Here is a 13803-nt window from a genome sequence, read left to right as displayed (position 1 = left end):
CCTTCCACTTGCCACTCACATCGGTGCCTTTCCGCTCCATCGCCGACCACGCATCCTAGGTATATAGTACATCCTTACCGGTAATACTAATAATATTTCCTCACAACTTCATATTGAACATTATCTGCGGAACACCTCGCTTCCGCGCCTGAATACATCCCATTTCTAATGCGCTAAGAGTCTACAAAACATCATGTCTGCAGCCCTATCAAATGTGCAAATCCAACCGGAAACAAAACACGGCAGCCCTGGGAAACAAGGAATGAGCATCGTATGTAGAATACAAAATTGCGACAAAAATGTGCCAAGAATAACTCCCCGAGGCATCTGCCTGCCGCCCTGGCAAAGCACCTCTCGTTGCCAACTTTTCAACCAGGCCCTCTACCGACGGGCGAAGCAACACATCACACCCGTCCGGCCCAGGAACCAGCAGGCTCCAATGAAGCGGAAAAGCGCAACCACCGCGTTCGACCACAGCAGAGCCTGGAAGAACCGCGACGTTCGTTCGGTGGCAGAGTTCTGGACCCATTAGTGACGATCAAAGATAACTGTTTGGGAAGACGTACCGTGAAGCCAAACTTATCCACACCATCGCTGGTGATGCAGACAGCAAGCAATGCATTACTGAAGATCCAGAAGGTCACCAGTCTCGTACGGAAGCTCTTGTACGAGTCGTCCAAGCTCTTCTCTTCCTTCTCCACCGGCGGCACATATGGTGTCAGGGCACGCTTGACCGTGGATTCGAACTGGCTGTCAATGTCGGCCTGGGGCTTGTCGATTTCCTCAATGACCGCTTCCTTGCCACCGCCCTCCTTGGTCGTCTTCGCCGACGGCAGAGCATCCGCCTTGTCGGAACCCTTGGTACCCCAGGACACATCGTGCCAGTTGCTGAAGGCGTAGACGTTGAGAATGTTGATGTAGGACGACTGCACGGCCATGTACTGAGGGAACGAAGTGAACATGTGCCACGGGTCCATGTACATGAACGACGCCACAAAGTAGAGACCGAAGGTGGCAGCGAGCGCGATAATGATGATACCGGCACCCGTCGACCCGAAGAACGAGGAAAGGAAGGGGCCCACTCCATGCGAAGTATCGAAGTCCATCGGCGCACTGCCACTGAACGCGCGGACTACCAGGTACAGCGCATCGACGACAACGTAAAGCTGGATGATACCAAATGCCACGAAAGAGGCGAGGTATGAGAAGCGGGAACCCTTCGGGCGGTTACCCAAGGCGAGAATAAACTGTAGCAGTAGGAAACCAAGGTACGCATATTTCACGACGGTGTTGACGACCGGAGTGGCCGTCTTGCCAAAGGGAAACCCGGTGTTACCGTTGCTGGAGCTCGGAGTTCCAACCAGGTCCATAATGACGGAGGTTGTAAGCCAGTAAGATGCTAATAGCACTAGTCAGTATAATATGCCCACTTCGCACGAAGAACCAAGAACCTGACTTACCAAGAGAGAACCATGTGAGAATAGTCGAGAACGTGTTGTACAACATTTGAATATGAAGGAAGAACATCCGAATGATGTTGTGGCCACTCTTGTACATCCGTCCAAAGTGCATCAGCGAGTAAATACCGGCGGCAAAGGATCCGTTCAACCAACGACGACGCTGGGAGATGAATTCAGCAGCACCTTCCGGCACGTCGGTTTCGGCCTTGGAAGCTTTCACGTAGGACAGATGCCACTTGGAGCCGGCCTTGGCGACCAACTCGAAACACAAGATACGATCCTCGGCCAAGAACATGTTCTTCTTGAAAATGTTCATACCCTCGATACCTTTCTTACCCAGCTGCTTGGAAAGGGTGTGATCACCATGGAAATACTGTTCCAATGGACGACCCATGATCGCACGGAATCGGTACGCGGAGAAAGCACCGGGCAACACACTGACATATCCGAAAGAACTCTCCAGGGGTTTATCCAGGATGTTACTGATTTTATACTCGAAATTCTGGGCCGCGACGAGAGGGTTGACGAGATTTCTCCAACCCTTACCCAACATGGCGTGAATTTCGCCGCAGGCACCTCCCAGGTCCTTATCGTTATAGAAAGCCTCCCACAGAGCCAACAGCGACTTGGGGCCAGGCTTCGTACCGGCATCGAGAAGAATGCAGATTTCGGGGTTCAGGATGCGGCCAAAAGCGTTGAAGAGCCATCTGTGGGAGTTAATCTTCTTGCTGTTCTTCTGCTTCAAGCAGAACATCATCTGCACGGGAGGAAGGGTTGTAGGGCCGTCATCCGTCGGGCGAATAAGTTGCTGGTTGGGGGTCACGGATAATTGCGTCGTGTATTCGAACTGCTCCTGTTAGCATATTCCACTAGAAAGTTCTGGGACACGCATACAATGTGAGCAACAGTCTCCTTTCCATCGACATCACGCTTCATGACACCATCCTGATAGACACCGATCGTGGCGAGAACGTCCAACGTATCCTTGTCACAGGGGTCGATACCATCGAATACCAGGCACACCACAATTTTTTGCCAGGCCGGTCCACCCTTGTTCCAAAACTCGGACTTCTTCAGGTTCACAATATCACGAATATTTTGCATGGCACCATGCAGGGTACGTGCCGTCAGGGTCTTGTCTTCATTGTAATAGGTAATCGCAATCAGCAGCTCGGTGTGTCGGTTGTACATGGCGGGTCGAAGATTATAACCATTGTGGAGAGTGAATTCGTTGGGATCACATGTCGCCGCAGTGTCTAAGCAAGCAATTCTCCGTCAGTTCCGACCAGCTGCATGGCTTAAAACTTCCCGTTGGATAACTTACATCGCATGTGTGTGAACTCTTCACTCCCGCCCTCGAGATCGTTCCGATACTTAGCCTGGATGGCGTTTTGGATAGCACTGGGCACCGGATAGTCAACGCTGAGGACTGAGCCCTGCACGAGCTTGACCTTTCGAGTAGCGTAGCGGCGCAAATTACCTCCACCGCCGCCTCCACCGCTGCCTCCACCACCACCTGCTGCACCTCCGGGGGCTTGTCGCTGCCGCCAGGCTTCTGTTGATGAGGTTTCACTACGAGCATATGGCGAAGCCACACGACCGGGAACACCAAAAGCAGCCGCGGGGTTCTCCCCAGACTGCGCCGAGTAAACAGAGCCACCTGCACTGTAAGGATCATGATAGCCCGCATCGGGGGCATATGTCTCGGTCAAACTGTATCCAGAGGTGGGTCGGGCGGGGGACAGGTTGCGTTGCTGGGGGTCATCAAAGGGTCCCGTAAACGGGCCCGTCTGGCTCGATAGCAAACCTCTCGACGCTTCTTCTTCATACTAGAAGAATGTCAGAATTGGTTCATCAACTCCCAGGCGCAGAAGCAGTCCGATGAGCACTTACGTTGTTGCCGTGGGCTAGATCCTGAAGCCGGTGGCCACCGTCATCATAGCCCGGAGGCGAAGTATTACCAGCGCCTTGGTAGGCCATGGTTGATGATAAGATATTAAAGTCGTACGCGTGAACCGAACTCAAAGCTCAAGCACAACCCCGTGGGAATAGAATGCAAGGACAGCGCAAAAGCAACGGGAGGGGGTATCAGGGAAACAAGGAGCAAGGAGTGCGCCGACTGGGGAAGTCAGACAACGCGGGCAACCACTCGAGCGGAGGGAAGAAACAAACAAAAAGCTGAAAGAGGCTGCGGACGCGAAGCAGGGAAACGAGAGTCAAGGGGATTCGGACAGCTGAAAGAAAAGCAGACCGAAGGGCGCGAGTCACAGCAAGAACGTGGACAAGCCGCCAGGGCTGAGCAGGTACCTTGCGATCGCAGCTGATGGGGAGAGAGAGACACTCGGGAAGCCCGTGTGACCGCGGAGGGCAAAAGGGCAGTGAAGCGGATCCCAAAACAAAGCTGGGAGGGGCAGGAGGCGATGGGAAGGGAAAGAGAGAGGAAGAGGGAGAAGTGAGAAGAAAGACGGGGCGGGATGGGGATGGATGGGATGGGATGGGATGGGCGAGAGAGAGGTCGAAAAAGTAAAACAGGAAAATCGGAAAGGCGCGAAAAGGTGAGCGACAGCTTTCCTTTCAAGTGATCTTTTGGGGTTGGCAGAGGGAAGGGTGGGGAGCGTATTGGATTCCAAACCAGAAGGCTGGGTGTAGCTGCATATTACGGAGTACAACTGAGATCTCCCTGCGATCACGGCGGATGCCGATGATGATAATTATTCCACTTATTATTCTTGTTGAGTGGATCTTTTTTCGCTGATTTGATTATTATTATTATGATGATTCTTATTTTATTAATATGCTTATTTGTTCACTTTTTCACTACTAGTCTGTTCTATTCAGAGGCAATCCATGATGATGATGATGGGTGGGCGGCTTGACCATTGCCTTTTCGGTATCCCCTCATATTTCTTCTTTTGACCGCAAGGTCAGGCAAGCTATTGCCCCCGATCGTCTCCTGCATCATATCCTTCCATCCTCCCTTCGAGACTTCCCCCCCATAACAGCCCTGTCATCCCTCCTCGAGTCCAGAGAGCCACTCTCAGTAATTTTCAGCCTGTACAGGCCCTCCCCCCCTGATTGTTACAAGTTGAGGGCATTGTTCTGCTCCCCCTCCTTGGCCATTGCTCCGCACTTCCAGTGTTATGTATTTAAAATTATCAAGGGTCTGAACCCTGATTACGGGCGGGTGGATATGGACCCTGGTCCACATGAGGTTCTTTGCTTACGGCTTACCCTTGAAAACACCGCCTTTCCTGTCACGTATTGTCATTGTCCGTGTCGAAGGTCTGGCCTTATGGGAGAATAATAGCAGCTAGCGGAAATCCACCTATTCCTCCGTACCGTGTCGAGGTAAGTAAGAATTCGATGGACATCATTCTCATACCCCGAGCCTATCATAAAAGGATCCGCGGCGTGCTGGAATCAATTCGAGCAATAGGCAGGGCCCCATGAATAACATACAGTGGCTACCTGTAGGCGGGATAACTTCCAAGGTCTCGGCTCCAATGAGCATTCCGCATCCCTCGCCAGCATAACTGGCCACAAACAAACCCTCCTCAGCCACCAGCAGTCAGCATCGGCGTGCCCTATGTAGATCTCCTCCTTCTTGGAAGTGTGCCCTCACCTGTCATGACCCTCAATATTCGAGTCTTGACTGCCATGACTGGACTCCTGGTTGTCAACCTGAAACATCCCCCAACCGGCCCCATTATGGCTGCCATGGCTCAGGGTAAAATGACCTATCGGAGATCGGAGTGAGTGTGGCGGCTGGTATTGAAGTGGTCCCGTATGGTGGAGTGACAATACGGAGGGTGAATGTTTCAGGGGGCGGGGAGCACCCAAAAGGGCCTAACCTCCCAGCCAAATATAGGCTTGTGGGGAGCCAGACTGCCCTTCCTGAGGGCCCAAGGACCGTGTTTATCGGCCGTTGGTCAAACCAGAGCCACCAGCAGCGCTAGGCTGGAATCCTTAATTTTGCCAAGGTCACACTGGATCACTCAAAGACCGTCAAAGCCCAATTAGCGGGTGGAGGGGTCATGCTTACTGGTCAGTCGCAGTTTCAAGGCGGCTGGCAATTGTTGAGTCCTGTGCTGATATTAGGTAATTCCAGCCTGTCGCACACCGTCTCGGGCACTCCAAGAGACTCTTTGATGCCACTGGCTGATGATCATCACTGCCACAGGGTTGTTATCGTGTGCGGGACACTAGACACCATCCGGTTAGCTTCTAGCTATTGAGGGCCTTTATTTAGTAACGCCGTGACAACACAGTCTCACGAGTCAGACAAAGTGGCACCGTCGAGAGGCGTTCTGGCTGATGACATGATTTTTTTGGGTTTACGATGCAGTTGCCCTCAAGCCTGGGGCTTGTAAAGGCGTTTCTTATTTGACGACATTTGGAGAGGAACACGAACAACGGGAACACCGTCCCCCTTACATGAGCACACAACTTGCCACGCTGGAAGGCGGTCGGGTAATTCCGCTTTGTGTGAACTTTTAAGTTTGACTTTTCATCTCCCTATGAATTCTGTCTTTGAAACCGTCACTCCATCTACCGAACCGTTGTGGATCATCAATGGAGTTGCGATACTGTGTACCAGAGAACTTTGTATGGAGTAGTTGTTGAGTTGTTCATCATGTTATAGCTATCCCTAGGCTTCTGGTGTTTTGCTCTGCTTAGATCTATATTTGCAAGATAAATCTCCGAACGCTGAGTTGGTCCGCAGCATACAGCGAGAACCCTACGCACAACCAAGCAGTCAAATTGGCTCAATCTATACGCATATGTTGGCCAAGCAAATGCATGTAGGTCCGGGAGGGTCTGCTGCGGCACTGTACTCATGGTACATTGGTACTCCGTATTCCGTGGCAGTCACTGGGTCCATTAGCGGCAGTATAAATATAGAGCAAGACTTAGTGCCACCTAGTCAGTCCGTCTAAGCGCGAAACCATTCATCATTGGCTATCCGTCCCGACAACGAGAGACAGATCGTCAGCGGCTACCGTAAACTAAGCAACAACTCGATAAAATGTAAGACATGTAGCGGTGTATGGAGCACTCAGCATGGCTCCGTTGGGCATTGCCTCAGGGGGTATTCTATGGGCTACAGATACGAATACCAGGGAGAAGATCAATGCACATGAAGCAGAGCGCGGATGCAGCCTCGGAGGGTTTTGATCGTGCATGATTTGCGGGAGTTCTATGCATGTTCCTTTTGCATATACTCCGTACTGTACGGAGTAGATAAGTACTACTTAGCCTACGTTAAGTGGATGCTAGGTATCGAACTTGCCGTTGTAATCACTCCCTCGCTAGCCGTCTAAGGGCTCAGCATACGGTAGGCTATGAATACTGAGTATAGGTTGGGCTGAAAGGCTTTTTACTTCTGCCGGGTTGGCCTAGAATTCTGTTATATAGTAGTCCGTATTTGTCGGTATAAAAACTGGTCACTTGTGAAAGATCTCACTAGTAGTATATATATTTCTTTGAATGCTATTTTATCTGGCCAATAACAATATTACTGGAGTTACAAAATCCTTCTCATAAAGATATTCCATCTCCATTTCCAAATCCGACAGTATTCATATTGCCTTTGACTATATAGTAGTTCATCAATACTCCAAGCCCCCTTCAAGCGCAGCTAGACAACCATCACATGATGTAAAGCATTGCCTCAGGACTTGATGCATGTTGAGCCGTTGTCCCTGCATACTGTGCTCCATCTGCCTCCACTACAGGCACAGGACCAAAGTCAAAACCCACGTCCTCTGTACGCCCTGCACTTTTCCTCTTTAGTCTCCAAAGCCTATTCAACTTGGCAACTTAGATAAGCACTCTGATGCAAGTCACTTGACTCCATCCGAGCCAAGCCATAAAAGGTGAACGGACTTTGCCGCATTCCTCAGCACAGGTAATCAAATCCCGTTATCTATTTCCATACCAAGCACAACCTTAACCAGGCTGACCATCCTGTTTGGACTTTGGTGGGTTTCGTTTGTCTGCGTCTTTCCCGTCCGTATCCCATTCCATCGAGAGTGGCGGTGCAGGGCACTTGATGTCTCCTTGTGTTGTACATCGGGAAACAAATATACTTGGCCGTAACACAATGGGAGGGGCAATGCAACGGTCCGACTGACATCATCGTTGTTTATGCAACCTGCCGCAAGTATACTCTTGTGCGAGGACTGGCGTGAATTATCTCATCCAGTAATAGATGGTAGGTTGAGATGTGATTGAAATTTGACCTACGTTTAAGTGTTCTTGGCGATATAAATGGCTTTATCTCCTGAAATCCGGCTTCGATGATGAGAATCGATCCTTATACATACTCAACTGAAATTAGAACCTGATAGCCAGCATTGGTGATCAAACCCTTGAGGGAAATTCATGAAATGTCTCCGAATAACACCCTTGGATACCGAATTGGCGGACGTTGAAAATTGGTCGCATAGCGGTTGATGTTGGGCAGAATACAGAAAAGTATAAAGTCTTGCCAGCTGCTACTAAAAGTATCCTATATATAGCGATGTCTTGGATGATAGACTTCGGACACTCTGGATGCGAAAGTCGCCTTGTCTGTCCAAGCATCATACCAAAGTACAGCATTCAGGGGCTACCTTGGCAAGGTTTTCCGAGTTCGGCAACGAATAGTGAGATAACTTATAAAACAGAATGCACTCACAGAGAAGGTTCTGGCGCAGCATCGTGTAACCAAGTACTCTTAAAGTCGTCTACGAAGTACTCTTGCGGTCACTCTACTGGAGCTGGCCGTTATGGTCGAAGCCAAGAGCAGCCGCCAAGACGCGCAAAGAAGATTTCAAACTATCGAAATGTCATCCTGTCAAATCAATAATTGGTCTGACAGCTATGGGGAAAGCACAGATCTAGTGAAGACTTGATATTGAAATTAATTAATCCTTATCACAAGTTATTGGATTATGGATGCTGCGACTCCTATTGTATGGTGCAGCAATTTAATTTGGTTATATCCAATCCCCTGAACTCTGACCGGCTACAAAGAAACCGGTGGCTCGTCCACCAGACACTGTCATCTTGGCCACTGTAAGCACAGAGACAGGAAGTCTCTGCAAAGTCGAAGTTAATATCGGTGTGGTTGCACAGAGTGGTCTCTCGGAATCGAGACCGGGTGACGCGTGGCTTGACCAGAATCCGCCATTAGCGTTCAGCCGTTCTGGTTAGGCCCCTCGAACATGTGTTCCTTCACTCTGATTACACCATAAGATGGACGGACATTCGTCACCCCGAAAAGACACAGTGGCATACCGCTACGGAATCAGCAAAGGTTAATTCCTGCAAAGGTCGGCTCTTTTCCGGGAGGGTTGACTTCCCGGTAACTTCAGTGCCGGCTAGGTACTCCATCCAGGCGAGAAATGGCAGTTGGTGGAAGCGAATGGCATCTAATCTCGTTAATGAGTTAATCAAATGGATCCTCTTCTGCCGTGCCTGAGGCTGCGGGTGGGTGCGCGGCGGCCTCATGATTCGCCCGTCGTGCCGTGTTAATTTCCGGGCGAAGGAATCCAACGTGGGCGCGAGGTTCGAGACCAGCCCGTCCAGGCACGCCCGGCCGTGCCTGGCACACATCCAAAGAGTGGTTGGCTGCACATGAGACACAAGAAGTAAGGAATCTTGGGGCATGATGGGAACCGTCATCCACCGTTCCGTCTATGCCAGGGGCCTGGTTGGCTTTGTTGCAGGCATTCTTCTCTCTTCACGGCTGATTTCCGCAATATTTTCTCAATCAAAATTCTCCAATAGTTCATGTCAGTTCCTTCCGGAGAGAGCGATGCTAGTAGGACGAGTCTCTCGTAGATTTCGCTATAGTCGGCCAATATTCCGGCACTATTCCCGACTATGCCGCCTATTGATGATGGCTTGTGTGCCGCCCGGTGGTTGCGTTCCACCCCAGGGGTTCGAGATGATCTGAAGGAATTGGGTGTCAGATTCCTGATATATAAGTTTGTTGGTGATACTTATGGTGTGATGGATAGATCAAAGAGAGGGTCAACTCATCTTTGAGAGGAACCAACATTGGTCTGGGATCCCCTGCATGAGCGTGGCAATAAGCAGCCAGAGGCAGTGGGGATAATCTTCACAGCCCACCGCTAAGCCCAAGGCAGTCAGGCGGCCGCCCTCTCCGCGTCTCCCACCCACCACGACTTGTAATTACACCCACCACCCACCCACCATCTGCATCTTCCGTCCTGCTTACTTCCCCGTTTCTTTGGTCTACTCAGATCCCTATTATTATCAGTCATTCCTTTCTTCGACCTTCACTCCTTTGGCCTTCTCCCCCTCTTTTCGGTTCTTTTGCTGCTTCCTACGTTTTGACCCTCTACCCATACCTACCTACTTTTCGCCCTCCTTTTACCTTCTCCCACAGACCGCCTCCGATCTTCTTCCCCCGATCGTCTCTCCCCTCCCCTGAAATCGTCACTGCGGTGGTACTGTACCTGGCAGCCACCAACGCGTGTTCCTTCCCGACGTCAACTCCAGCGACCTATCACGCATCCATGCACTCACGGGGTTGAAGTGTCCATCGCCGGGTGCCAGTGACCGACCATACGCCCGACTGGGAGAATCCTCTACCGCCTCACCTTGACGGAGATCCACTCCAATCGCATACTATGACCGTTGTTGCCTACCGTCCTCCGACCAACTTCCTTACCACCGACATCCGTTCGCTTGTCTAAATTCGCTGTCCTCCTTTTATGACCGAGCAACACTCACGACTTGACGTCTGTTGAGCATCTACACTCTTTTACTTGCTCCTACGTTTTCCACGTTCTCTTGCCGTTGACCGGCCGCCACTCTTTACATTGCACTTCTGAGCAGCAGCGTTCTATTACGACCCAATCTTATACCTTCCTCGTTATCCATCGCCGTGACCTGTTATTTTTTGAACCCTATCCATCATGTCCTTCTATCCTTCCGACCCGACCTCCCCAAATGGTAGGTTTTTGACTCGACCCAGCGCACCGCGCATTGCTGACCTGATCTGCTTGAAGTCTTGTACGCCCGTTCCCTTTTGGCCTTCAGGAGTTGTGTGACATGTCCTACCACCTCACCATCCTGCCCGACTTGCGATGATGGCTACACATGTACTATGACCAGTCAGTCATGTACTGCGTGCGCAAGCACACAATGTGTCAAGTCCCCAACATCTGGCGACAGCTCCAGCTCCAACAATTCAGGGGGAGGAGGCAGTGATGCCGGCGCGATTGCGGGAGGAGTGATTGGCGGTCTTGCGTTTGTTGCCATCGTTACGTTCCTCGTGTGGTGGTTCTTCATCCGAAAGAAGCGCCAAGAGCAGGAAGCCAGTGAGGGAGAGAAGTCAAGCACCTTCAACGACGCGGCACAGTCGAGAAAGTCGACCCACTCGATCGCCTCCACCGTCCTAACGCGCGCCTCAAATGTGATCCAAATCGCCTATATCCCCGGTGTCACGAACCGCTCGCCCCCAGAAACACCCGGCCACCTTGTGCCACCGGTTCCTCCGCTGCCGGGCGCTCATCCCGATCAGCACTTTTTCATGCCTGGCGACCTCCGCGACTCGACCTGGTCCGAAATGTCGAACGAGCGCCGAAGCATTGCTCCCAGCTTGCGCAGCAGTGTGGCCACCACCATCTACCGAAACAATGCCATCGTCAGCCCGATGCCTGCTCAACAGGTCATGCGCACGAAAGCTGCCGTGGTCAACATCAACGGCGCCGATGCGCCGGCTGTCCCAGCCATCACGCAAGCACAGCTCGCCAAGGCCGGTGTCACCACTGCCAACAGCAACAGCTCGATTGTCGCCCGGACGGTTACGGCGAAGCCGGTTATGGTGAGAGGACCTTCTAAGAAGAAGAAGAGCAATAATGCGTCGGCGGCTCCCGGCGTCCAGACCATCGATGAGCAGCCGGAGACCGCCAGTGCGGCTGTATCGAGTGCGCCTAGTACCAAGGGCAAGGACGAGTCGCCTGGGTCGGGTTTTGACGCCAATTCCTCAGATGAAGAGGACACCGCCCAAAAGTCACAGACACCAGCAACCAGTCAAACCGAGACGGCTAAGGACGAGACGCAATCGCGACCTAGTACCGTGATCGAAGACTCGCCCGCCGTGAGCCAAAGTCCATTCAAGGACCAACCCGCAGCGACCGAGGCACGAGCGTCATCTTTGCTCGACATGCCCGAGGGCACGCGGTCCAACCGAAGCAGTCGACACCTCCCGCCGCGCGTCGAGAGTCCATTCTCGGACGCCAATGAGGTGAAATGATTTCTCTTGTTTTATCTGCGTAACCATCATGTGGTCGGCGACAGGCGCAAGTGATGAGGCCGTTTGGCCTAAGTTTGGGATTTCCCGCTTCTTGTATCTATGATTATGCTTCTTGATCTACCAGGTCTTAGATGCCAAGTGCTTTGAATTGAACAAGCAGATTGAGAGATTTGCCAATCAAGATCGTAAACCAGTTGCAATTGACGGTATAATGCAAAATCAGCCCGCGTTACTCCTATTATTATTTGCATCATCCTACATAGAATCGGAACGTCGCATTTCCATTTCCCCTTCTACGGGATACTTGAGGCGATTACCGCCTTCAATCGACAATTGCCGTGCCTGACAGGACTCCCCCGACAAAAATTCCTCACCAAGTAACACAATCCCACCCACATCCTGAGAACGAGGCCGAAGACGAGTCCAACAAGGAGAAACAAAAGAAACAAAACCCGCCTCCGGAAATGGACCTGCGACCCCTATAATTCTCAGCATGCCGTCCATCTTGCAGTCGCATCCGGACTGTGCTGCTTGTAGGGGAGCCAGGTCAGGGCAATCTTTTGGAAATCATAAGTCACAACCTGTTCACAATTCACAATGCACCTGGTATGACTTCCAGATCTACATATTATTCAATCTTGGGTGCTTAGGACCTGGAACATCATCCATCAGACATCCTAGGACCGAGAATAGTGCATGAGGCATATGGTATAAAACCTCTAAGTATGCATCCACATACTTCTGGACGACTTGCGAATCCAACATCCCATGTGCCTTTCAAATTGTGGTTCTGCCGAGCACAATGAACCGTTCGAACGATTGTTCCAGAAACTTTGCAACCTCCCAAAATGGGCTGTCATCGACAGGATAGGGAGTTCAGTGGCAGTTGCTACCGTGTATGACTTTGCACGGTATGCCAATGGATGGCTCTCCCAACCGGTATCCGCTGGTGGAATGGCACGTGCCTTTTGGCTAATCTCTCTGGATGATGGCTAGATTATTGGCTTCTTACTTTTTCGGCGACCTATGCGTCGCACCTGGACTACTTATATATACAGAGAAATGGGAGGACTGAAGACATTGAAGACATTGTGCGCGAAATGCCAAAGCAAGCGAAAGCCCGATTCTATCTATCTCAACTCGGAATGAACAAGCCATGCTGGAAGAACTCGGTACTTTTCAAGGTACATATGCCTCCATGGAAGCGTGGTCGGGGACTTCTAACCGAGGTAGGCATAGAGAGAAGACCCTCAAGGAAGGTTGGGCAGATGTCATGATATCAGATACCTCTCAGAGCCGACAAAGGGCACAGCATCGACCTGCAGGCTTTTTCTCGTGGATTTGTCTATACGGTCTGGACGATGTGTCATGGTTATACTAATGGAAGAGTATGCTAATCACATCGTCGGCTTTGCGTGGTTAGACTCCAAGAAAGGTCTGGATACTGCTATGAATATTTTCGGCGAAGTTGGTGGGCAGGAAGTTCAAGGTGATGACCAAGGGCTTGTCCTGGGGCAGGCAATGAGTATGCGTCAGCGAAATTTGTATCCTCGTATGGCGCTCCTTGCGGAAAATGTCGGCCAGAGGTTCAAAACCATGTTTGTGTAGGTTCCCAAAGGTCTTTTTCTGGCACGGAGCATGCACTCATTCCTGCATGCTAGAGTCTCAGCGGATCGACATCAATTTGGCATTCCGATGAGGACACCCCCGACTATGGTCAAGGAAAAGGAGGACCAGAAAGAGTTTGCTGGATCAAACAGAGGCAAACTTTTGGCAAAGTCTCTTTCAGATCGGACACGTCAGGTTGGAAAGACACAGAAAAGATTCTTCCTCAAACACTATCATGTCCACGGACGAATATAACGACCTAGTGAAAGTGTTGACAGTGTGGTGGGTTATTTTCCTCCGGTATCTTTGGAAGGACAGAAGATGGCCAGACCTAGGTTGACCGTGCTTCTATGCGCAACAGCATGATGTATCGAGATGTGGCCAAAAAGAGGAGTCTACCGAGATTACCCATCCAACTCATCACAAGATGATTCAGAATTGTGGAAGAGAATGGAGGTTCAA

At 51.0% G+C, this 13803-nt stretch overlaps 3 protein-coding genes across 3 annotated transcripts; 2 read left to right on the top strand and 1 right to left on the bottom strand.

Annotated features, from left to right (window-relative positions):
• Nucleotides 1-381: 381 nt before the first annotated feature.
• chsG (chitin synthase class III) lies at nucleotides 382-3440 on the bottom strand (the record flags this gene model as incomplete). Its single annotated transcript, XM_025608181.1, has 6 exons — nucleotides 382-519; nucleotides 567-1399; nucleotides 1461-2307; nucleotides 2355-2716; nucleotides 2785-3289; nucleotides 3354-3440. The coding sequence occupies 6 exons, from the start codon at nucleotides 3438-3440 to the stop codon at nucleotides 382-384; spliced, it is 2772 nt and encodes a 923-aa protein (XP_025467139.1).
• Nucleotides 3441-10390: 6950 nt separating this feature from the next.
• BO94DRAFT_586132 (uncharacterized protein) lies at nucleotides 10391-11733 on the top strand (the record flags this gene model as incomplete). The annotated part of the gene is made up of 2 exons (XM_025615741.1): nucleotides 10391-10427; nucleotides 10484-11733. 2 exons carry the CDS (start codon nucleotides 10391-10393, stop codon nucleotides 11731-11733), a joined length of 1287 nt encoding a protein of 428 aa, XP_025467138.1.
• Nucleotides 11734-12501: 768 nt separating this feature from the next.
• On the top strand, nucleotides 12502-13676 carry BO94DRAFT_575612 (uncharacterized protein; the record flags this gene model as incomplete). Its single annotated transcript, XM_025615084.1, has 5 exons — nucleotides 12502-12672; nucleotides 12792-12962; nucleotides 13123-13337; nucleotides 13395-13536; nucleotides 13620-13676. The coding sequence occupies 5 exons, from the start codon at nucleotides 12502-12504 to the stop codon at nucleotides 13674-13676; spliced, it is 756 nt and encodes a 251-aa protein (XP_025467137.1).
• Nucleotides 13677-13803: the final 127 nt, after the last annotated feature.

The sequence above is a fragment of the Aspergillus sclerotioniger genome (assembly GCF_003184525.1).
Source record: "Aspergillus sclerotioniger CBS 115572 chromosome Unknown BO94scaffold_15, whole genome shotgun sequence".
Taxonomy (NCBI): Eukaryota; Fungi; Ascomycota; class Eurotiomycetes; order Eurotiales; family Aspergillaceae; genus Aspergillus; species Aspergillus sclerotioniger.
The sequence above is the reverse complement of the archived record's forward strand: the minus strand, read 5'-3'. Positions and strand labels throughout refer to the sequence as shown.